Source organism: Leuciscus leuciscus, assembly GCF_965113295.1.
Source record: "Leuciscus leuciscus genome assembly, chromosome: 11".
Taxonomy (NCBI): Eukaryota; Metazoa; Chordata; class Actinopteri; order Cypriniformes; family Leuciscidae; genus Leuciscus; species Leuciscus leuciscus.
Window position 1 is genome coordinate 20,736,961 of NC_138735.1, and position 25,484 is coordinate 20,762,444.

Genomic DNA, 25,484 nt, shown 5'->3' on the forward strand with positions numbered 1-25,484 from the left:
TTTACAAAACCCACAGACAGACGTAAAGGGTGACTAATAGTAATAATAGAAATATGGAGGTACGAGGTTTACGCCTGACAGTGACAATATTTAATAGTTTCTGTCTATTTTAAGATTCAGATCATCATCTAACAGCAACCTAAAGTGATAGACTAGACTAAGGCAAATATTTAACACTAAGATCATGAAATATTCATTCAAGTGCAATGGTTAGAACTCTCTGAGCTCTATGTTTAAACCAAGGACGACCAAGTTTTTCAAAGATTGTTAACCAGCATAAACCAGTTCACTTCTCCATTAATTAACATAGATGTATAATATTAGTTATTGTCCTAAAAATATGTAGTCTGAATTTCAGTGCATCCTTCCCATCCCATCCCATATTAAGCATTCAATACAGTATGCATATATACATAAAATAATACTAAAGTGACAGTAAAAACATTTATAATGTTAACAAAGATTTAGAATTCAAATAAAGGCTGTTATTCTGATCTTTTATCAAAGAATCCTGAAGATAGTGTGTCATGGTTTTCTCAAAAATATTAAGCAGCACGACTGTTTACAAAATAAAAATTAATCCTTGAACACAAAATCATCATATAAGAATGATTTCTGAAGGATCATGTGACACTGAAGACTGGATTAATGATACTGAAAATTCAGCTTTGCCATCACAGGAATAAATGACATTTAAAATACATTAAAATAGAAAAAAGTTATTTTAAATTGTAATAATATTTCACAATATTGCGGTTTTACTGTATTTTTGATTAAACAAATACAGCCTCGGTGAACATAAGAATCTTTTTACTAAAATCCTACTAACCCAAAAACTTACGAACGGTAATGTAAACGGAAAAAAACAGGCCACAAGACCCATATTTCACACCATTTGAGACAAGGCCATATGCTAGAGAACTGCAGCACGAAACAAAACCCATACGCCGAGTGGAATTAGGCTAACAAAGCAAGAATCCTCCTTAACTGAGTAGTGCAATTCAAACATCTCTTTCTGCCAAAGGATTCAGACAGTTTCTCAGGGGATGTTCTGTCGTCTGGGTTTCTTGCGAGCTTCCTGTTCCTGCAGACCAGTATTCCATCTGTTCTTCACAGCCATGCGATTGATTCATAAAGGAATATGCTTGTGCTCACAAAAGCCAAACACTCTATTTTTCTTTCATGTTGGCTCTGTAGAGCCTTTCAGCAAAAACTATATGTCAAAATGTGTTATAGCTTGTTTTGTTTGAGGATAAATATTAAACGATGATTGAAGGTTATAAAGCTTCACGACCCTTCTCTAATACAAAATTCTATAGTACCCACACATCACAAACTGAAATACTATGAAAAAAACGGTTACACTTTATTTTAAGGTGTCATTGTAATTAAAGTGTAATTATATATTTAAGTACTGAGAAATATTAATCAACTACATGTACTTACTATAGGGATAGGGTAGGATTAGGATTTGGTTGAGGGTTAGTTGCATATAATTATGCATAATTTACTGTTATTACTATGGTAAGTACATGTAACATAATGTAACAAGGACACTGTAAAATAAAGTGTTACCAAAAAACCTTATAGGTGAATGTGAAATCAAAATAGGATTGGCTGCAAATGAGACATTTGTAGAGACGTTGGTTTTTAAACTGTGTTTGAACATATTCCAAGGTAGTCTCAGAGTCACTGGCCACTGACAGGACAGCAAGCTGACAGGACACCTGACCATCAGTTCCGAATGGGTCCATATGGCTACATTTACATTCTGCCTGTCAAAAACCCCCAGCACTTTTCAGGTAAAGCATGGATCACATGTGCTGTTTTGCTTGAGATTGAGAGGCTGAGAATCCTCTGGGCAGTCAGAGACCTTGAGGCTTCCAGCTCGCTGATTAATTTGTGACAGGAAGTCTCTCTAAGTGCCCTGTGTGCAATGCTTTTAATTTATATGTTAATCTGAATTCAGCGCATAGCAGGCATTTCCAGCGTGGCTCTGTTCCAAAGTTTATCCATTCCGTTACAGAAACAATTTAGAAACATGTTTGGGAATGCAAGGCCTTTGGGGATGTGGTGATTTATTTTGTAGAAAATATTCTTTCCGTACTCATCACTAAATGGACAAGACGGACAATTTTAACTTTTTTTCTACATCATTGCAAAATTACAGGATGGAAAGTTATAGTAAACATCCTGAAAATAAAATAAAAGAACATAAGTGTCAATAAATACACTAAGATTATGTAGTACAGAGACTTAAATATGTGAATTGCATTTATATGAACAATCTGAATGAACCGATTCATAGAAAAAATAATGAAAGAAAGAAAATGAAATTATAATAATGATAAAAAAAAACCCACAATAATGATAATACTTCACGTATACACGGGAACCTACAATTGTGTCCATTAAGACTAAGAAAAAAGTTCAAACTAGTGGTAAGAGAGACCTTAAATATTCTCTGCAAGACAAGACAGTCTGGAATATTAAAGTAGAGAAGAAATTAAGTTATCTAATATTCAAACATCCATCTATTGTACAATGTTCTCTAAATAATAAAAGAAAATAATAAATCCACAAGCAAGAATTTCAGATGAGGTTCAAACTTTGAAATAGATTATTAGGTGTGAAAAACCCAATTACTCACCATGTTTTAAAAGAGACTGAACCCGTTAATCTTGTGTGTGTGTATATATATATATATATATATATATATATATATATATATATATATATATATGAAGAGTTCAGATGCAAAAGCCTCTAAGTGCCATCTGAAATTCTCTTCTAAAATGAGCATTTTTATCAAGCTTGTATATTTAAGTTCAATAATTTCACTTAAATGACAACTAATAGGTAACTTTCATTGTCATTTAAGTGAAATGACTGAACTTAAATATACGAGCTTGATAAAAATGATCATTCTAGAAGAAAATTTCAGATGGCACTTAGAGGCTTTTGCATCTGAACTCTTCATATATATATATAAAGAGAGAGAGAGTGAGCGAGGGTGAGAGATTAAGCGATAGAATTGACGACTTGTCTGACACACGAAATTTCTCTTTCCCGAAACACTGTGATAGAGGAAATTAAAATTCCTTTAATAAAACTTAAACTGAAGAGTTATGTCAGAGTCAGCAGAAGTTCTCACCTGTGACTAGTTCTCTGACTTCCACATCAGAGGTCTTGCGCAGCAAGCGGACCAGCGCAGGGATCCCACCGCAGTTCTTCAAAGTGATTTTATTATCATCATTGGCCTTGCCGTAAACGAGGTTCCTCAGGGCGCCGCATGCGCTTCTGTGTACTTCAGCCATCCTGTGATCCAACAGGTCCACCAACAACTGAATACCACCCTGCCTCCGAATCTGAAAGAAACAGACAGGTAGAGGGTGATATATTTTCCATATTTTAAGGCTTAAAAAGTCTGGGTTCAGAATGAAGGGAAAACAATCAAATCTATATAAAGCATCTGGAAAGTAGCAAAAATAAAAGACGACAAAGTTTTCAATTCAGTAAACACAGTAAAAAGAATCTAAAGTTGAAGAAACACTCATATGATAATGAAGAATATATATATATATTTCAGACTCAGCATGACTTTTTATCCACTTGAGACGCCAGTGGGCTGAAAGGGGCTTTGAAAATTCATTCTTATTCAAATTTTGAACTTGAACTCCTGATCTGAATGCAACTTAAAATGATCTGAGCAAGAATTATTGGTCAGTGAGAACATGACGGCCTTGGCATCAACTCATGGGAAGTCATTCGAAACGTTGACCTTTCCCTGACATTCAGCAGACTCACATAAAAAAAAAAAAGTCTGAAATTCAGTGTTAAGTCACACCAAAACAGCTTAGCGTCAGTGCATGAGATCATTTGGAGGATAAATGAACAAATAGGAGGCACTGAATCCATAACCAGTGTATTTGAAAAATCAATACTAGAGGGAGCGGGAGAATGAATCACTCTTCAGACGGACTGAGAGGTGTGAGTAAATCTCTATCAACAGGGCTTTGCTGTTCTACACTAAAGTCAATTAAAGCCAGCCAAGTTCATTAGAGGATCTGAGACAGGACTAAGAAAAGCCACGTGTTTCTGAAGGCTACCGAAAAACAACAGTGAATGACATCAACTCAATCGCAGCCTTCACATCTCGTTAAACCGGTGTCATTTCAGGAGTAGTTCCCTCACAAATAAACATGCTGTCATTATTTCCCACCTTAATGTCATTCTAAACTGTATGACTTTTCATTTTTCTGTAGAAACCAAAATATTTTGCAGAATGCCAGAGCCGCTGTTTTCCATCAGTGTTGTTACTGTCAACTTAAAACTAAAATGATTAAGAATAGTTTTCGTTAATTGAAATAAAGTCATAATAAAATAATATAAAATAAGTATTAGATGAAAAATATGTTGCGTTGGCAACTAAATAAAATATGTTTTACTTAACTATTAAAATAGTTTTCATTAACTGAAATAAAGCTGAAATAAAATAAATTGAATTGCATAAATATTAGATGAAAAATGTAAACGAAAAATAGAAATGTTTCCTTGGCACCTAAATGAAAATTATTATTATTATTTTGTTTATATATATATATATATATATATATATATATATATATATATATAAGCTATTTATCTTAGCTTTATATATATTTATAAATATATATTAAAAACTACAAAACTAATAAAAAATTATAAAAGCACAAAATTACTATAACTTAAAATATTAAAATGAAAACTTAAAATATAAAAAAAAATATTATAATATATAAATTATTTTAAAAAATAAAATGAAGGTGGATGGTAATTTGCTGCATGTCAAGCAAAAAAAAAAAAAAAAAAAAAAAAAAAAACACACCATAAAATTAGCCCAAAATACTATCATACAGATTTAGAAGGAGATGAGGGTGAATAACAGAATTTTTATATAATAATAATAATAATAATAAAAAAACAGAAAACTTCATTTGGCACATTATTTTGCCATAGTTTGATCCCTTTAGACTAACACACGCCAAAAATGTTTTGAACGATTTGTCATAAAACCAGCAGGGCCAAATTATTAAGAGAGAGTCACACCTGTGTCTATCTGCAGATTCATCAAGTGATTGCACTATGAGTTTTCAATTTCCTGTTCCACAGCCAATTGGCATACACAAGCCCCTGCTGCATTAGCTTTAGATGAGTGCAAGATCCAGCCCTGGCAGATGTGCTTCTGAATAGCATGTCACTACAGATCATCGCTCTGGCTTCACATCGACACTCCCTCCAATGGAGATTACAAGCCCGTTTCTTTGTGTGGCTTTGTCTGAAGGTGAGAAGTGATCTAGTAGTCCATTCCAAGAGGTTACTCCTGATCCTGTTTCTTCCTGTTTTTGGGTTGTACTGCATATACAGCATGAATATTCAAACCACACCTAACAGGAAAACAAAGGCACGGCTCATCCCGAGAGGCAGACAGACATGTGCGTCACCAAACAGAAGCCTTCCTTTCATTCATGTGGTGAGATTCGCACACAAGAGATTCGGTGAGACGGTGCACAAACATTATATAAAAGGAAGTACAATTAATTATTGAGATGTGCAGAAGCAACAGATGTTTGGAAGCCACTAAACAACAGAGGATAAATGCAGAGACGAGGGATGTTTCTGGCATCTTCTATCAAGCAGTGCGGGTGAACTAATGGCGGCAGCATTCCCAGATAACAGGGAACGTTCTCAGTACTTTAGTTAACCTTCTGGCAAGGTTCTCTCAAAGCTATGAAAAAACAATCTTCCGGGAACGTTAATAGAATGTTTGTTATCTGGTCACTGTTCTCAAAACGTTAGCACAAATACATAGCCTAATAATTTATATATCGTTCATGGAGTTTTTTTCCCCCCAAATTCATCCCAAATTTTTTTTTAATGTTACTACATGTTTCAGCATGTTCAGAGAACAAAACATTCCTATAACGTTTGAAGAATGATAAACTGGTAAAAATGATAAACATTTGCATAACATTGGTAACACTTTACAATAAGAATACAGTGATAAAGTACTCATAAATCTTTTGCAAACTATTAGTTTATAGTTGATTCATAGTTAATATATTGTTCTCTCTACACTGTTAATATTTTAATAGGCTATATTCCATCAGTGAGTTCTTCATCCATTTAATTATAATTAACATAATTATTACTGTTTTATTAGCTCATATGTAAAGAGTAAGACATTGATTTTTAATGCTTTGTTAACAACTTATTAACTGTAAATAGTTCTCACTTTAGATTAGGTAACGGAAAATGGAAAAATGTCATTAAGTGCTTTAAACCATTTTTTTTTTTTTACATTAATTGCATTAGTATTATTCCTTAAAAAAGGATATTTTTTTTTTAGCTGGGTTGTTTGAGAAGTGAACTGCTTTGTTGTGCACTAAGAAAATTAATTGAGTGTTAACATCATCCTGAAGCAGCGAAGACGCTGAGATATTCAATTAGAGGCATGAGCCGGCCGGACGGAAGTGCTTGCTCTCGACTCCACAGCGCACGTGCAAATGGATATTGACGGATTAGATTTTCCTGCCCAAAAGGGCTGATAAAGCTGAACTTTAGCCAGAGGCGGGCTGCAAAGTAGACAGTGCTTTTCTGGAGCCACCTGCTATAAATAGTGGCCAGCTGAGGACGAGAAAGAGCTGCCTTTGCACTTGGCCAGTGGTTCAGCAGGAAGACCATAAACATCAGAGCTCGGTCTGTCTGGCTGAAATGCTGTGCTAATCAGTATTCTCCTCACCTCTGCTGTGGGAGATACGGCTCTGTCATCTGATAGCCTGTTCTCAGTCTGCTTCAGTGTGTGTGTGTGCTAGTTCCTGTCCAGTTAAAGTTCATTTACATCTATCTTTAAAAATGTCAATATGAAATGACATTCGCAACCCATTTTACCTCCGTAATGTGATGTTTTTTGAGAAAATGATGTTCGGATGACGAAATGAGTTTGGTGAGGACAGAATACTGTAATAAAATACTCTAACAATGTTTCCTGCAATAATATTTAAAACACTGCTACTGAATCTACAGCTCAAAACATACTGAATCCAATTCCTGAACAAATGACCCTGTAGTGAATAAAAACCATACAACGGGAACAGCCCAAATGATCATTATGAGCCAGCTCTTAGATTATAAAAACCATACAGCACGACCAGTCCAACTGATTTCTTAATGAACACTTCTAATGAGTCGGTTCTGTTTTAGTGAATCAAAAACTATACTTATGTCCATCACTATCAACACTGATTTAATCTCTCAAGTCTTACAGTTAGTATAAGTTATACAGTATATATAATATATAATATACATACACACACACACACACACACACACACACACACACACACACACACACACACACACACACACACACACACACACACACACACACACACACACACACACACACACACACACACACACACACACACACACACACACACACACACACACACACACACACACAAACACACACACACAAATTAATTCTGGCATCAACCTGTATGCCTTTCTTTCTTCTGTGGAACATAAAAGCACTTTAAGGTCAATATAACATAGTAAGCCGATGCGTTTGAGCCACTAAAAATAACCATCTCATAAGAGTCATTTGTTGGAATTGATTGGACTGGAAGTGCTCTATAGTTTTATACACTAAATCTTTGTAATCTGACTAGTATATTTACACTTTATTTTATAGTATAGTAACACTTTACTTTGATGGTCCCCTTTAGACATTCTGTTGACTATAAGTAACATTGCATCTGTCAACTGTATTAATAGAGTTTATACCATGGTCTGGGTGAATACTCGATTCTGATTGGCTGCAGGGTGTCCATTAAAAAGTGATAGAGGACACCTAGTAAAGGAGTTCTGGTGAAACTGACTGTTTACCGTTCGAAATGAATAAATAAATGCGCTGGCTACATCAGCTGTGAGTAACCATAGCAACAGGCAGTAAACTGAAGGGTTCTACGAGCTGAGCGGACTATACTCCGGTTGCTAAATAAACCGTCAGGCGTAACCAGGGAAACCAAGTTATTGTTTGTAAAAACTTTAGATTTCGCTTGTAAAACTAATGAAAATATAAACTAATGTTTTAAAAATGTGTTATTTGGCAAGTGACCATGGTATAAGCGGGTTAATGCACGACGAGGTGTCCATTGTCAGGTATTAATGGACAACGGCTTACATAGACTGCCTGCTTAATATCTGCTAACACTTTATTTTGATGGTCCCCAACAGACATACTGACTATAAGAAACTTTGCAAGTATGTCAGCTTATTTTACTAATCCTAATCCTAAAAGTCAACTATAACTCAATACTAATACTAATGTTAGTAATTTGGGCCTTTTTTAACTAAAGGTAATTAACATGTAGGTGCAATGGTACTTATAGTCAACAGAATGTCTAAAGGGGACCATCAAAATAAAGTGTAACCGTATATTATGCAAGACCTTAGACAGCCTTTAGAAAATGTAGGAAGAGGGGGGAAAGCCATTAACAGGCCCGAAACCCTTGTGCTGTAGACTGGTGTCATTTTTCACTATCCGCTCCATAATGTGAAAGCGTATATGTATGAACATGTTGAAAAAGAATGAAAAAGAATGGCAGGGGTGAAATAAGTTGTTCAGGGCTTCAGCACCATCTGCGATTGTACTGTCACATATAATTAACTGTGCTACTTTACCAAGCAACCACACACACACACACACACACACACACACACACACTTTTTGTTGCCACTGGTCCGGTAACACCACAAATACATTCCTCTCCTGAGATATCATTTAGATAACATCAATGATATCTGAATCCATAATTCATCCATACATAATCATCCTTTCTGCTGTCCTTGTGACACAGCCTATTTATGCAGAAGTGAATCTGGATATCCAGTCCCACTCCAGACTGAATTAGAAAAATATATGCCTGGGTTTGGACCTTTACTGAAGCAGATATCAGGGTCAAACTCTTAAAAACTAAACTGCACCTAACTGAGAATGAGACTGTAATCCCATTGTAGAAAAACTCTGTATATGAAGAGTTTATAAATGTAAAATGTACTGCACCAACGCATATTTGTTGCATAATACTATGAGTTGCATAATGTATTGGATGTGTTAAGTCCATGAGCGATGAATGTTTGACCTTTTTAGAGACCTCTGATAGGATGACTGTGGGATGAAATAGATCAGTGGTTCATTACCCAAAAGTGGGCTGCAGTGGTTCTGATTGGGTCATGAACTGGAGGGAAGAAATAAATGCTGAATACATAATGAAATACAAAACAAATAGACTTATGCACATTTAAAAGCAATGAGAAACATCTTAGTTCACTGCCAGCATTCTAGTTCAGTCAATGGATGTGCATCTAATCAAATTCTACAATATTTGTATGTAAATTCATTACTAAATTAAGCAGATGCCAACATGGACAGGTTGTGTCTTCAACCAGGATGTTATTATATTTGTATTTAATCATCATTTAAATGATCGAATGAAATCAAAGAAATATATTACTGTGGAAATAATACTACTGTACTGTTTCATGACATTTTAACTTCAAACATTAAACTATACAGCTTTTATTTGGTTGGAAAAATGCATGTAGATCTTAAAGCTTCTCTTTTGTTGACAAAAGATTGTAATTACAAATTTGGGAAGATAATTGGTAAGTGCTGCATTTTAAAACACATATAATCAGTTTTAACCAGAGAACCAGCTGAGAACAACCAATGGGAATGATATGCCAATCTTTTAGTTTATTTCCAAGAAAAAAATAGCACACAACAGAGCAGCTGAATATTATAGGACCAAATCTAATCAATCAAGCTATGATTGAACATTGCTCCAAATACTTTATGAGAACAACATGAAACAAGTTCATTTTGGTGTATGGTGAAATTGATGAACGGGCAGATCAAAGAAAGCAGAGGGATTCAATCAGAGTCTTTTCTTAATAAATAAGACATTTTTCAGATGAAGGAAAAATGCTGGTTTGAAGTGGAGCTCATTGCTAGATAAACTAATTTGGGTCTCACTGTTTTTTCCCCGTTTTTTTTCATTAAATATCATTTAAAAGTTTGTCGGCTAGCTCGTCTCTCCCTCTGTTGCTGTTTTGTTTCCGCAGATTTATTCTCCAAATTTAATTTCCTCGTCCTCCAAGCCTCTCTTAAGCCTCTGGGATACAATTATAGAGCTGCTGTGTAGAGAATGGCTGTCAATACGCAGCTCTCCGTGTATTGTTTGGCTGTGCTTATAGTGCTTAATTACTGGTGCAATCCAAGGCGCTCTTTTTAATTCGGAAAACTTTCTGTTGGGGGATCTACCATTAGAGACCTGGCATCAAATTTCAATAAAGGGGTGAATTATTTGTCAACGGTATGTACAAGAATTAATTTCACGCAATAATACCTGTCAATAAAAATCTTTCAGTAGGTATTCCAAAAGAGTTTTCCCAAGATAATGTACATCGTACATTGTTAATATCAACTAAATTTGTGCCAGAAGATACTGGAAGACGCTTTCAACCCTTTTACACAAAATATTTTCCAAACATATTTTGCTCTGCATCACCTAAAATTGTGTCTTGGTAAGCAGATACATGTACAGTACAGATCATTAGAGCTTAGACCAGTGATATAAAGTTATATTTACCTCAGCTTTAATCTTGTTGTCTCCAAAACATAGGTGTTGCAAATATGCCGCTGCATTGGATTGAACTGAGGGAAACTGGTGCTGCAACATCTGAATGACTTCAGGTAACTCGGGATCTCGCCAACCGAACTCCCTGCGGAAAAAAAGAGAGTAGGAAAGTGAGTTTCACACTTCTGTTGTACAGTAGGTGGTGAAATAGGACTTATATGTTGTCGGCTGCCAGACTTGCACCATTACCGTGAGCATCTCTTACGCACGGAGGTTAAAGTGAAATAAATGTCTTTCCAGAAACTGTTACGGGAAAATGTTTTCCATTATTGTGTTATTGCTCTGAAACAGTGGGCTCTGAGAGGTTGTAGGAGTTTACAATTGTGAATGCCTGTGTGCGTAAGAGTGTTTCTCTGGGTGAGAACAACTAGATTTGATCATTTCCACTGACGTTGAGGAAGTTTGACAGAAAGATTGGTTGTACTCTTGAGGGTTTTTTGATGATCTTCAGAACCATGCTGCAGTAATTCTTCTCTTACGCCATAGCAGCAAATATCATAAAGCACCAATACAATTTTTTATTCTTTGTTTAAGTTCAGTGAAAATTTTTTTTTTGGGACTTGAATGTTAATGGCTTCAAAGAGTTCATGAGTAGTTGAAATATGTCTCCCAGTTCGTTTGAGTTTAATGTGAGACCAAATATTCACTCTAGGGGTCAAATCTGGGGCCAAAACATAACCCTGATGGACTTATTCTCAAGCCACTTCTTGGTTGTCTTTGCAATTTGGGCAGGAGCATTGTCTTGTTGAAAAATAACATCTTTAGATAACTTTTCATTTGTGGAAAGCAAGTCATTCTACAAAATTCTCCTGTACAAAGCATTAAATGACTCTTCACAGTGAAGTAGCTCATCAATACCAACATCTAAAAAGGCTCCCACACAATGACCCTCTTCCTCCATGCTTCACTGTGGTAGAGATGCATTAATTATTTTATTTCTCAGCAGATTTTCAAAGACGCCGCTCTGGAACATCACCATGCAACTAGTGTTTCAATGTGATTCATCACAACTTCCCATATTCTGCCAAAAACTTTATTCTGAGTTTGATGTTTTTCTGAGACAGCAATAGCTTTTTAAGTAGTGCATTTGCTTAAATTTAGCTAATTTCCTGACCAAAAACGTGTGATTAAGACAATTAAAAGCTCAGTGTTTAGCTATTTTGGGCTGGGCCCATTTCTTTGGCCCAGGAGTGAACATGCACAGTATACAAAAGGTAGCGACTATTTGCACCAGGTGCAAATAGCGATAGATGCTATTTACACTAAGTGTAAATGGCAACTAGATTCTATTTACACTACGTGAAAATAGCAGCATTGTCTTTGTGTTATTTGCATTAAGTGAAAATAGCGATAGATTCTATTTACACTATGCAAAAATAGCAGTATTTGTGTAGTAGTTAGATACTATTAATACTTATAAATAGTGGAAAATACTATTTGCACCTCAGTGTTGCACATTAAACAGTATGCAATAATAACAGAGTGTAAATTATATTTATTAAAATGATTAAATGGATGCCAACTTGGGACAATAAAGCCCTCCATACACCTAACCCCTAACCGATAAACACTTTATTATTGTAAGTAACACTTTACTAACACACGTTAGACACTTTATTTCCACTTTTCAGATATTTTCTTCATTTATATTGAAAATAAATGCCTTTCTGATCTGATATGTGATGGGTTCGGCAAAAGGAGGATTCAAACTCGGGTTGATTTGTGTCAAAACTTCCTGCCACGCGTCTAACGCCCTACACTATTGCTACTGTTGATAATGCAGCATCTTCCGCCATCTCTGCTGGCCCAACCAGACGTCAGAAGTTAGTGTAAATACCTTTGCCAACAAGGTGGGCTATTTGCACTTAGTGTAAATAGACACTCCGCATACAAAATACCCGACTTAGGATAAAAATAAAGACTTGGTTGGACAAATTAGCAACCACCAAACAACCACAGACAAGACCCTAGCATTGTGGGGTTATGTTTTACACAGCCAAGAAATAGTAATACCTTTTTCCTCAAATGGTGTAAAAGTCTTCCACTAGTACCTAGGTAACACAAACAAAAGCACACCTGCCATGGCCAATTCTTTGTTTTTGTGAAGAATTACAGCTAAATATTTTCCATCTCATAGTCCATCACAGAGCGTGGCAGCCTTTGATAAATAAAGGCCTTAAACAAATGCCTTTTATCTGAGTGAGATTGGATTTGATAGAGATAAGAAGAGGCGCAGGAGGGATTTGGAGGGTTGCTGGTGTCTGAAGCCCTTAACCTGAGGGCCGGCAGTGCTTGAAGGCAGATGGTCTCTCCTGGCTCTGCAAACAGAGCGATAAGCATCAGCCTGCCTGCAGTTCGGGGCCTGTTCCTCCTGAGGATCAGTCTTCCCACTCGCCAGCCCGTAATCAAAATGAAAACGATCAGCTGATAAGATAAGCATTGTGCTTTTTGATTAATTAAAACTTAGCAGGGACTCTCGGTTCATATGAAACGCCAGTCATGTGCGTATAAAAGTGGGGAGGCTTCATAGGCGCTGTGCTAAATGCTGTAAAATGGGGCCAGTTGACAGTGACACCATCAGAACAGTTTCTTTTTCTTTTCCCCCATCGATGTGCAGGAACTTCACAGGCAGCATGACAGAACTGGGGCAGAAGAAAGAGGTTTTATATGTGTGTATGCGCATTTCAGTGCGTTTAACAGAGAGGAAAGATCAGAAGTAGCGCAGCACAATCCAATGCATGATCATAGAGGCATGATCATGTGCAGACAACACACACACACACACACACACACACACACACACACACACACACACACACACACACACACACACACACACACACACACACACACACACACACACACACACACACACACACACACACACACACGCAGAACAGTCGCCATGGCTACATGTTCCAGATTTTCATATGCGTCATAAATCAGTTTACATCACAATTATCCATACAGATTGAGCATTTGCATGCATAACAAAAGACTTTAAATATTCAGAGGTGTCGAAATTCAAGAGTCAGTTTCCACTCAAAGAATAGGGACATGAAATATTTGGGTAGTGTCCTCAACTAAACACCCCAAAGAAGCCTTAACAGCAATGATTCATATTTAGTACTGGTTATATTTTTCTATAGCTGGGAGTTGACTGTAAAAAGAATCAAGAGTCACTGAGATAAATAGATTTTTCTTTGGAACCGATTAATGTTTACATTTATATTGATTAAATTGAATTTCTGCCATTATTTAAATCCCCTAATGCATATGCCTGATCATCAAACTGACTTTTTCATTAATACTTGTTAAGAATTGCATACTCTCACTTATAATAAAACTGATCAACATTTAAATCAATATTTAAATCTCTTAATTGGCTTTGAATGCTCAGACGTGTGATAGATTTACTGTGGCACTGGTATATGTGCAGGACAACACTATAAATACAATAAAGCTAGTTCACTCATATCATCGTTATCGTCATAATCACCCAGCCCTAAAATTTGCTCTATGTACAGACATGATGAACTGACATGATGAAATAACAATGAATTTCTGTAAAGCTGCTTTAAAATAATGTGTATTGTGAAATGTGCTATACATATATACAACAATACATTTGACTAGATAGCATAAACTAACACTGAACAATACTTCTAAAGCATTTATTAATCTTAGTCAATGGTAATTTCGACATTTACTAATACATTATTAAAATCCAAAGGTGTATTTGTTAACATTTGTTAATGCACTGTGAACAAACATGAACAAACAGTTAGATTTTACTAGCGTTAAAGATAAATAAATGCTTTAAAAAGATTAATAATGCATAAAACAAATATACTGCGCATTGTTAGTTCATGTAAGCTAATATGTTAACTGATGTTAACAAATGGGACCTTTTACCTGGGGTGCACTTATGTGCATCATTTGTATGTTTTGTATATAACAATAACAATAAAAATGACAACAAATTACACATACAAAATTCATTACACATAATTTCTACATACCTGTACAAAATTCCTGCTCATCACTTTATATTAAACAATAAATATCTTTTAACTGTTGTGCAACAGTTTCTCAAGTTATTTTTTTATTATTGCAATCATTTTATTGTGTCTGGATTAAGCATAATTGTGTAAGAGCATGCACAGAAACACACCCAATCAGACTGAAACACATGCAATAGTCCAGAGATTGAGTAAACCACAAATTCATAAGCTCGCTCACAGACACCCGTGCACAAATAAATGGGCATCAAAGAGTGAGAGAAAACACGAAAACATCTGTATCGCTCAGTCCCAGCTCACAGCTGCTGGACTTCAGGTTAGCACAATGCCTCATCCACCCAAATCCGGGGAATGATGGGTCCACCCAAGACGACTGCTGGCAAGGCAATGGGAAGTGGCTAATGCGAGCGGACAGGTGTTGTCATGGCCTCCGTCCAACGGCCTGCAGCCTTCCCTGGCCAGAGGATTATTTTTAGCAGATGTTAATAATGGACTTTCAGACATAATCGCCATGGCCGTGTAAGTGAGAGGTGCTGTTAAGTGAAACTGTCCCTGTGATTCCTTTAATGGCCATTAAGTAAAATAACAGGCACCTGGCAACATCATCATGCATTTAAAGCCATTAATACAAGTACTTAAAGCTGCCATAGTGAATAAAGCCAATTTAATCCCATGCCAATTTGCGGTCAGTCTCGGAGTTCATTGACAAAGCTGATTTATCCCACTTCAATCAATATCCCCGACTGAATGTCTTACAACTACAGCCCCAAAAGGCAAAGGAGCAGTAAATAACTGGCACAGAGACGTTAAATGAAACAGAATGAAGTCTGCTGCGAGAATTCAAAGGGTTTCACTGGTCATACGGATGAATTTAGAGGAAGAGGTACAGCGTACACATACATACTTGTGTTTACAGTATCAAAAAGAGGCTCTAGTTCAGGGTAGTGAGGCGATTTCCACCTACACCACACAAGTCATGCACTGCTCTACTCTAATTTCACCCTCGCAGCCCATGACATTCACGATTTCACTTTTCTAATCCACTGTGTCCTACAGATTTATGTGAATCTCTTCAATAGATTTGTGTCTGTGTGCAAATGAATGTGTGAGTACTGCATATATTTGTGAGCGTGATCCAAAGGTAACAATAGCTGGGTTTCCATCCATATAATTTTAGGCACATTTTGGGATAGCACATAAAAATGCTGGATGGAAACCCCAAGATGTGAATAAAAAAATCCAAAATGTGCATAAAACAATGCTCACTTGAGGTGGATACACTGTTTATTCAGTAGGAATATATGCGTATAATATATGATGAAAACATTTTCAGAATAACATTTTAGATACACTACTGTTCAAAAGTTTAGAGTCTGTAAAATTTGCAATGTTTTTGAAAGAAAACTTATGCTCACCAAGTCTACATTAATTTTCATTAATAATACTGTACAAAAATAGTAAAACTATGAAATATTATTACAGATAATACCTGTTTTCTATTTTAATCTATTTTAAAATGCAATTTTTCTGATATATCCCAACAGCTGATAAATTCTTTTTAGCCGTCTCGTCAAATCTATATATAATCAAGACCACCATCAATTCATCTTAAACTCAAGTGTATCCAACAATACAGAAACACATTCAATTTTTTAACATGCAAACTAAATTACAATACAGAAGTGAATTAGCTGAAGTGGATGAGTTGTATAGCAGCAGAACACCATACTAAATAATCAGGCATCATTACGGAGACACACTTAAGTCTCCTTCAATGAGTTTTTAATAAGGTAAGAGTCCAGCTACATTCCACAGAAGGCCTGATTTATTGATAAGCTTGATGAAGCCAAAGAAACGAAATGGTGATCCATTGATGCCCTCTGAAATAGGAAAAAATCTCCTGGGTAATGATCAAATTTATTCTCAAGAGCGAGGGGTGGAATTTGATTTTAAATGAGGCAATTAACAGGGCAGAGTTCCTTAGAGAGCCACTAGACTCCATCACAGTGGCATCACAGAAAGGACAGTACAGGAACGAGAGAGACGGTCATGTTGGTTAATGGTGTTGAAAAAAAAGGTTGCTAATACATGGATGTGACATATTTGCAGTTCTCAGAGAAAGATAGAAGGCTGTGAGGGCTGTATATAAGGGATGCTCCCATATTTCGGCTGCAATATTAATTTCTCGATTTTAATCGGTAACTATATGTTTTTTTAAATCAAAAATCTTTTTTGTCTGTGCTGTTTTCTGTTGATACATGAACAAAACTTTGTGCTTTCTTACTTTTTACACCAAGCAAAGTCTCAACTTTAAAATTCTGTCGATTTTATTATGAAATTCAAACAATAAACGTCGTTTTGCCGCTTTTAATAGTGAAGAGACATGATCGCTTTATGAACAGAATGAATTTAGGCTTTTATTTACGTATAAACATTCATCAACTCACACATCAATTGTGGTAAACGGAAGCTCAAGCACGTTCGCTTGACGTGCAAGAACCAATGAGCTTCATTCTCGTGTATTATACAGCACGTTTGAGCTTCTGCAAGAACCAATGAGCTTCATTCTCGTGTATTATACAGCACGTTTGAGCTTCTGCAAGAACCAATGAGGTTCATTCTCGTGTATTACGCAGCAGGTTTGAGCTTCTGCAAGAACCAATGAGGTTCATTCTTGTCTATTACTTAGCACGTTTGAGCTTCTCGCACATCAAGCGAACATGCTTGAGCTTCCGTTTACCACAATTGATGTGTGAGTTGATGAATGTTTATATGTGAATAAAAGCCTAAATTTAATCTGTTCATCATATAAAGCAATCGAGTCTCTTTAGAAAATGTGGACTTATCTGCTCAATTCATATGGTCTAATTTTACGATCTCTTTATGAATTTTTTGAAGCGTCAGAGTGTCAGTTGCGTAGCTGTGAATGGAGGGACAGAAAGCTTTCAGATTTCATCAAAAAGATCTTCATTTGTGTTCTGAAGATGAACGAAAGGCTAATGGGTTTAGAACTACATGAGTGTGAGTAATTAATGACAGAATTTTCATTTTTGGGTGAACTATCCCTTTAAAGTTACATTCACCTCAATAAAGCTATTCAGTGTCAATAAAATGTCCATATTCTTCAGAATAATCACCATTTAATTACTCTGCAGTTTACTTCACTATAATAATTATACTGACCTCACCAGCTACTTCAACATGAATTAACAAACCTTAAAAAAAAATCCACTCCCATATTCATCAGCATTCCTGCTGCTTGGTGGCAAAACTGTGTCAGGTTCATCATGCTATGATCTTGATTTAACCTAGAAGGCCCCAACAATCTTCCTATTCTAATCAGGAATATAGTGACACAATTAAAGAGTCAAACTTCTAGTCAGTAAATTAATTAAGCCGGGTGCTATGCCACGTTGCATACTAAGAGCTACCCAGGTGACATGACTTTAATAAATCCCTGCCTGGATGACTGCTGATGGAAGCTGAAGTTGTAGTCTCTAAAGACCTGTATGTCTTTGCTCACTCGACTGTAACCGGTAACAAATACGTTGACAGAACAGGTCTGAACTCCACTTCACATCATCAAACCTGAAATAATTAGGCTGCGCAAAGGCGAGCGTAACGAAGGCCCGTCAAGAAGTCGTTATCCTTTGTCACACAATTATTACTAATGTGACATCACATCAAAAGGAGATGACACACTGCACAATGAGTCCTTGGTTTGCTTTAAAAGGCAAGATAGTTGAAGTGAAGGTGCAAGTTCGGCATTTCAGAACTGCCGATGCTCATTACTAGGCATCCTACCGCTGAATTCCATCAGGAAATGGAACAGATTCCCACAGAATTCCAATGCCTATGATTCACAAACATCAACTCAACCTTCCTTGCAGGTTTACTCATTGAATACATTGAAACATTTCTTATTATTATCAATGTTGAAAACAGTTGTGCTGCTTAATATTTTTGTGGCAACACAATTTTTGTTCTAAATAATACTAATTTCTTTAAAAAAATAAATAAAATAAAAATCTTACAAATCCCAAACTTTTGAATGATAGTGTACATTTTTTTATGTATAGTATTCTATATACTTAACTTAATTATTTTACCGTGAACTTGTAGATAAAAATGTCTCTAAGATCATGAGAAACATACTATCAGTCAAGTGTGTCCACATTTTTGCCTGATATTGAATGCATATTTCCAAATTCAAATAAATTCAAATTCCAACCACATTCTGCAACTTTTTTCTCTTAAGTACAGCTGAAAATGTGAAAAGTGTGTGCCTCCTCATTACCTTGATGAACTGTAAGCAGATTGTGTTGAGAAGATGCTGCATTACTGAATCATGTCATGACAGAGCAATGGATACATGTGTGCCTCTCTCACCTCGACAGGACAACTTTAAAGAGAGGTACATCTGAGGATACACATCAGGTCAGGTTGCATCTGGCATGAAACATTAAATGAATGTTTCTGAAAGCCTGGGATGGACGATCTCTGGGGTCTTTGGAGCGTCAGATCTACTCCATCAGCTCCACAATACTGATGAAAATGATCATATCACAGAGTAAGTGACAGAGGAACGCCATTTCCTGAATCTCTAAAGATTGCCTCCATAGAGAATGGGTTTGTTAGGATGATCCTTAACGCTCAAAGTTGCGTCCGGGTATGATTCTCTCTGACTCATGTGATGAAAGATGACAGTTGTCCCTGGTACTCTTCCCTCAGAGGCTCTAAGGTCAGGCTACATCCAAGGACATACATGTCAATTAAAGAGGAAAGGAAAGAGGGACAGGAATGTGTGCATTAACGGAGACATGGTGTGGGCGGTCAGTAGATATGAAGCAAAGCCTGTTTATACAGGGAAAACATTAAGTGACAACGTGAAAACACGTACAGTACAGAGATGATGAGAGGACGTCGTTAGCACAGTGACATAGTGCTCATTACAGAAAGTATCCAATTAAAAATGGATTTACACTGATGAGCGTGGGAGTTGATATCTGAATAGGTGGTACAGGACAGGTTCAACTAATGTAACATATACACGGACACATTCACAAATGATTAGATACCCATCTACTACTTATTCGCTATTAATTCATATTTATAAAGTTCCTTTTTGAAAGTTTGTTTAACAAAATTCTGTTGAAATGATTATAAATATTTGTGACTATTTTCATATCAAAGTTTCCTTTAAAATTATATAAATATTCCTATAAAATTCTAAATATTATTCTAAATTATTTTTTACTACGATACACGCCAATACACATACAATTTGCCACTCTGCTTTGTCAATATCGCGCTGTGTCAGATGACCATTAATATATACAGTACAAACACTTTCCTCTAAACATATCTTATGGAACAAGAAAGTTAGCACGTTCTCATCAAGAGATCAGATGAAGTCTATAAACGACCATTTCCACAATGGATCCTTGCTAAAAGCGGTCTGTGTGAATGGATTTTGTAGCTTCCGCGAGATCTGAAGGTGGCTTAAATCTGAGATGCCATCTAATTGTCCCAGCATGCATCCAAAGGTAAGCAGAGCTGAAAATAATCCCATTCAATAAATCTCTATTACAACATGACCGGCTCCCATGGGACCTGCATCCCAATTAGATGGAAAAGACGTAATGTCCTGGTGCTATTTTGGGTCTTTTCTATGTATAAAACCCCTAAAAACACACTTTAGCACCGTACGCGGATAAAGCCTCACCTTTTATCACAGTTGTGATATGTGAGGCTGTCAGCTAAAACTTCTCTCTCTCTCTCTCTCTACCTTTCTTATCATGCAAAGTGCAGTCTTCAATTGTGCTGCCATAGTACAAACCATAACGAATATGCTAGTTCACTGTAACATAACATGAGAGAAGAAACGTCAAACTCCCCGCTGTGATAAAAATACAGATTAGGGCTCTTAATAGTGGAATTGGCCAGGAATTTGAAGGAAAACCCTTTATGGCCATTGCAATTTTAAATGAAAATGTTTCCACAGCTGTGCTGATACAAAACCTGCATGAGATCGACGCTACCCAATGAATAATTGCTCCACGGACAGAGATGCTTCCAGAAACTCAATGCTGGGGAAAGTGTGAAAGAAAAAGATGAATGCTGCCTCTCAAAGTGAGCGATCCATCAATGCATGTGCTTGGAGATCTGTGTGGATTTTTTTCTCTGTTTACTTTGAATAAACACTGAGACAAAAGGTGGATGACAAACACAGAGAATGTGTGAGTAAGAGAGGGATGGGAAGATGTTTAATTCATGATTCCACCTCTTCAAACAAAGATAAACCAAGGTTTAAACATTCTTCATAAGTTTTTGCTGATGTCCAACAAGATCAGCCTGCAAAACTTTCTAAATCAACATAAGAGCTTTGCACACTATGCTTAACCCTTGGTTAAATGTCTCTTTAGTTTTGACCCCTCAGTAAAGGCCTTGTTTTACACTAGTCAGTTTGAAATGGGGTTAGTGAAACTTTAACCTTGCACTGTTTTATCGTAGAATGCAACTGTGAACTGTTTAGCAATCAAAGCTTACTTTTGTAAACTCACAGAAATATTAAATGCTCAATATTGACCAAAAGAGATACATAAAAAAACAACAATAATATATGCCAATAAGCAATATCACACCAATCCCCAATATAATGACCCCCCCAATATATTATCATTAATCCCAATATAGAGACTCCAACTAACAAAATGAAGGGGGAAAAAAAACCCAGAACACTAAGTACATACACAAAACCAGGAAAACCAACAAAAAGTATTGGCAAAAAGTCTTTCAACACCTCCTACTGAAAAAAAAGCATGGCCAAACAGGGAATACCCAAATTCTTTCCTGTACATCAGTGAGTAATGCTCTTTCAACAGCAGACTCTTTTTGCTCTGCTATTCAGTAAAGTGGACAGCGGTAATGCTTCAGGGGACATTGCAAAAAACGCCATATTAAATTTTTACTGCCTTGATCCATTTAGAGTTCAATCTATTTTCAGAGACAGGCAGAGGAAGTAAAGGCCATAGCAAACAAACAAACTTACACCAGCATTTAAAAACCATCAGATAAACGGTTAAAAGTCAAAAGCTTTGTGGTTAGGATTTCAAATAAGCTACATAAAACTTTCAGATTACAAATTTAGCTAATGTGTCCAATAGTAAATGTGGCAATTTCATTATGGTGATGAACCAAGGAAAAATACTTTAAAAGACTATACAAAACGTGAACTGATAAATGGATCAAAACGTCTGCCTGAGTGTTAATGACACAATCCTCAGCGGCCCAGATGGAGTTATGACTAGTTGGGTTTGGCCTAAATGATTTGACAACCCAACGCATACAGGAAGAAAAGAGAAAGAACAGACATCAGTCCAAAGGCTCAGTGAATGGGAAATCTCAGCCTTTGAGAATACATGCCCTTACTTTTAGCTTGAGCTGCGTCCAATGTAGTTTTCATTCCCCGTGACTGACTAACCGTTATTTGATGTATGATATATGACAGACACGTGCTGTACTTGTGAGCTGTATCTAATGTGCAGTCTGAGGTCTGGAAGTGGTGGAGATGAGGAGGAAAAGGGATGCTTATTGGTCGGCACAAAAAAAGAAAGAAGAGTTAGACCTCTACTGGCACTTTTACCAACAAAAGTAACAACAATTGTAAGTTAGAAGAAAAAGTGCTACTAACTTAGAAAAAGTAGCTCAGCTGCTGTATAAATAATTAAAGATGCCATATTATGCCCTTTTACAAAGTTTTTTTTGGGGGGGGATCTACTAGAATAGTTTTTCATGCTTTATGTTAAAAAAAACATGATTTTTTTCTCATATCTTTGTGCTTTTTAACTTTGCAGATCTTTTTTCATGCTTCAACAGCAGCATTAAAAAAGAAAGTTGAACATGTAAAAAAGCCTTCATTTGTTAGTAGCTAGTAGTGTAGCTAACTAGTACCCTTTAAACGCAGCTTTACAGTATAGTTTAGCTTTACATTTTGAGTAGCTTACAGCTATTTTTAGTATGATTTGCATTCTGAGTTTATGCCACAGTTTCATGCTTTACTCAATATAGTTCGATGTATTTGGTAATGTTGACATAAGTCAAATGAAAAGGTCTTACATATTTATGTTTCAGTCAGTGCAAGATGCTTTGATGCCCTGTTGCACCTGACAGCTTCGAATGATCTTTTAATGACTCTTCAAATGTTCTACATTTCACAAGCTGCACCTTAACATTAACACCTGAATCTCTATTGTCTAAAGGAGGGCATATTAGTTGCATATTATAGCAGCATACAACTTGATTTCTTGCCCTGTGTGTGTGTATGTGTGTGTGTGAGTGAATGTGTCAGTATTCTGTTATTATTCAAGCATTGTTTACACAGAGACAGATGCATTCCCCTCTTGTAGCCCTGTGCTGTGGGATTTGCTCAATAACAGCAGTGTCTCTGATGAGACGAGCTGCCAGAGGACCATATGGACGGCTGTCACTACCACACTGTCTCTGTCTATCATCTCAAATCTCCTGGTTTCAGACAGTGTCCTGACCTGACTTGTTCCATACTGACAAACAAAGACCTCAGATACAACTGCTATGATGCTCAAACGCTGATAAAGAGAACTGAAGCCAACACAAATCAGAAGGAAAAAAGACATACAGGTATTTAGCAGCCAAAAATATGATCAAAGGAAGTGGGATTCAATAGCTAGTTGGAGCCAGTGCATTAACAACATGCCGCAAGATGCAGGCAGTCCTGTGTATCGAGTGCTGCAGAAACACAGGCTTGTTCAAATATAGTTAGAGGGGGATTAGACCGCGTGAGCACAGTCCCAGGGAGAAGCTACTGTATTCCCTTCCCTTAAGCTAGCTAAAGGTTATATTTGATATGCATGCATACATTTGCCACAGCAAATCCTCTTCATTGCAGTGTGACGAATTTTAATGGGTATGCAATTTACAGAAGAGCGATAACCAGGCGGCTATATTGTGTATGCGTCAATGGCATCACATTACTATGATGTAAACAGTGGTGCGTGTATGCTCACGATTATTTTTGAAGGTTCTGAAGGTGTGCACATGGCAACTTGTGATATGCAACGCAACCTGTTTCCCGTGTTCTCCTGTACAGATCACATGCCACTACAGAAACAAACAAAATAAAAGTTGTAACTTTAATAATAGGTTTAATTTTTGCATTTCAAGCAACTTTATCTTGCTCTATGGATGTTTAGATATTTTGCAGTACAAAAATACTAGGAAAAGTATACTTGGAAAAGGTCTGAGTGACTTTCTGAATAAAACGTCAGGGCTTTTTCGGAGTTCTCGGCTTCAGTTCGGAGTGATTTTGCCCTCAAATGCTGTTATTGAAGTGATGAGCGTGAATTAAAGGGTGTCAGCTAGATAGTGTTTGAGTGTAATACCCCAAAGTGGAGTCGGGACAGCCTTCTGGCCTGATTCACATGCTAAGTCAATAACCCGCAGGGATGAATGCATTATGGATTAGCTTCGGTTATGTAGCACACAGCTTGCTGAAGTCACATCATATTAGCATTCATGTGTGTTGTGTTTGTGTTGGTGTGTGGAAGAAAACAGTGAGAATATGTTGCTCAGCATGCATAACTTGATTGTCACTGCAGAATTCTTCATCCCGCAGAGACTTTTGCCTACGTCCGACAGAAGAAGCTCCGCTAGCCTCCCTAGCAGCGCGAGCATAACGCAGATGTAAATGTTCTTGAGTGGTTTCCAAAAGGCTTTTTCAAACGGCTGACTGTTTTGGCATCACTGGTGGGATTGTAGTTCTGCGAGAGAAATAATGAGAGCCATAGGACTTTAGCAACATGGGTTTAAGTGCTAAACGCTGCGCTGTCGAGTCGACTGGTGCTCCATGAACACGGTGTAAAACAACAAGGACAGTGATGGGGGAATGTATGCAATGTACGACCCTCGAATAGACCCACAGAACGGCTCACTGTCAGCACACATTCCCTGTCATGGAACAGAAGAACAAGGAGCAGAACAAATCAAAACGCATGAGTGAGGTGACTCACGTGCACCTGCGTATGTGCGCAGCAGCTTTACAGCAAACATTTGCTTTTCATTTCAAGGAAGGTCAAAGAACTGATGGAGAAGACCTTTGAAGATATTAGTGGCTTCTGTAAAGAGAAAGATGAGCCTCAATCCAGAGACGAGCTGTAGGATTCGGTATTGCTCGGCAAATAGCCCCACTCGGGTTTACAAATGGATCCTCACGTCCTCCCCCTGAAGAGTCTTGTTTTATGCCTCATCCTTTGGGGGAGATGATGGCCTATTTCAGAAAGCCGTCAAAGATAAATAAAGATGGAGAAAATACAGTTTGTCCTCTTTTGTGACCGTGATACCAAACAAAAGACCTGGAGATGCATGGAGAACGACTACAATGGAAAGCAATATCGTAGGCAAACCATACTTTCATTTCATTGTTTACAATGCTTGTTTACAGTTTTTTGCTTTGGCTCAAATCTCGAATGAGATTTTTTTTCTTAAAACAGTTAGTTCAGATCTCTAAATCTTTAACTGATACAGTTTGAAAGGACATATGTGACCCTGGATCACAAAACCAGTCATAAGTCGCACAGGTTTATTTGTGGCAATCACCAACAATACATTGTATGGGTCAAAATTATCGATTTTTCTTTTATGCCAAAAATCATAAAGTAAAGATCATGTTCCATGAAGATAT

General features: G+C 36.8%; 1 protein-coding gene across 2 annotated transcripts in view; it reads right to left on the reverse strand.

Moving 5' to 3' along the window:
* The window catches only part of ctnnd2a (catenin (cadherin-associated protein), delta 2a), a 287,583-nt gene that overhangs the window by 71,308 nt on the left and 190,791 nt on the right, over positions 1-25,484 (reverse strand). For both annotated transcript variants that reach the window (XM_082184574.1, XM_082184575.1), the window contains 2 exons: positions 10,698-10,830; positions 3,155-3,368 (listed from right to left, as the gene is read on the reverse strand). In XM_082184574.1, coding sequence (XP_082040700.1) covers positions 3,155-3,368; positions 10,698-10,830 — 347 coding nt within the window. The remainder of the gene's footprint in view (positions 1-3,154; positions 3,369-10,697; positions 10,831-25,484) is intronic.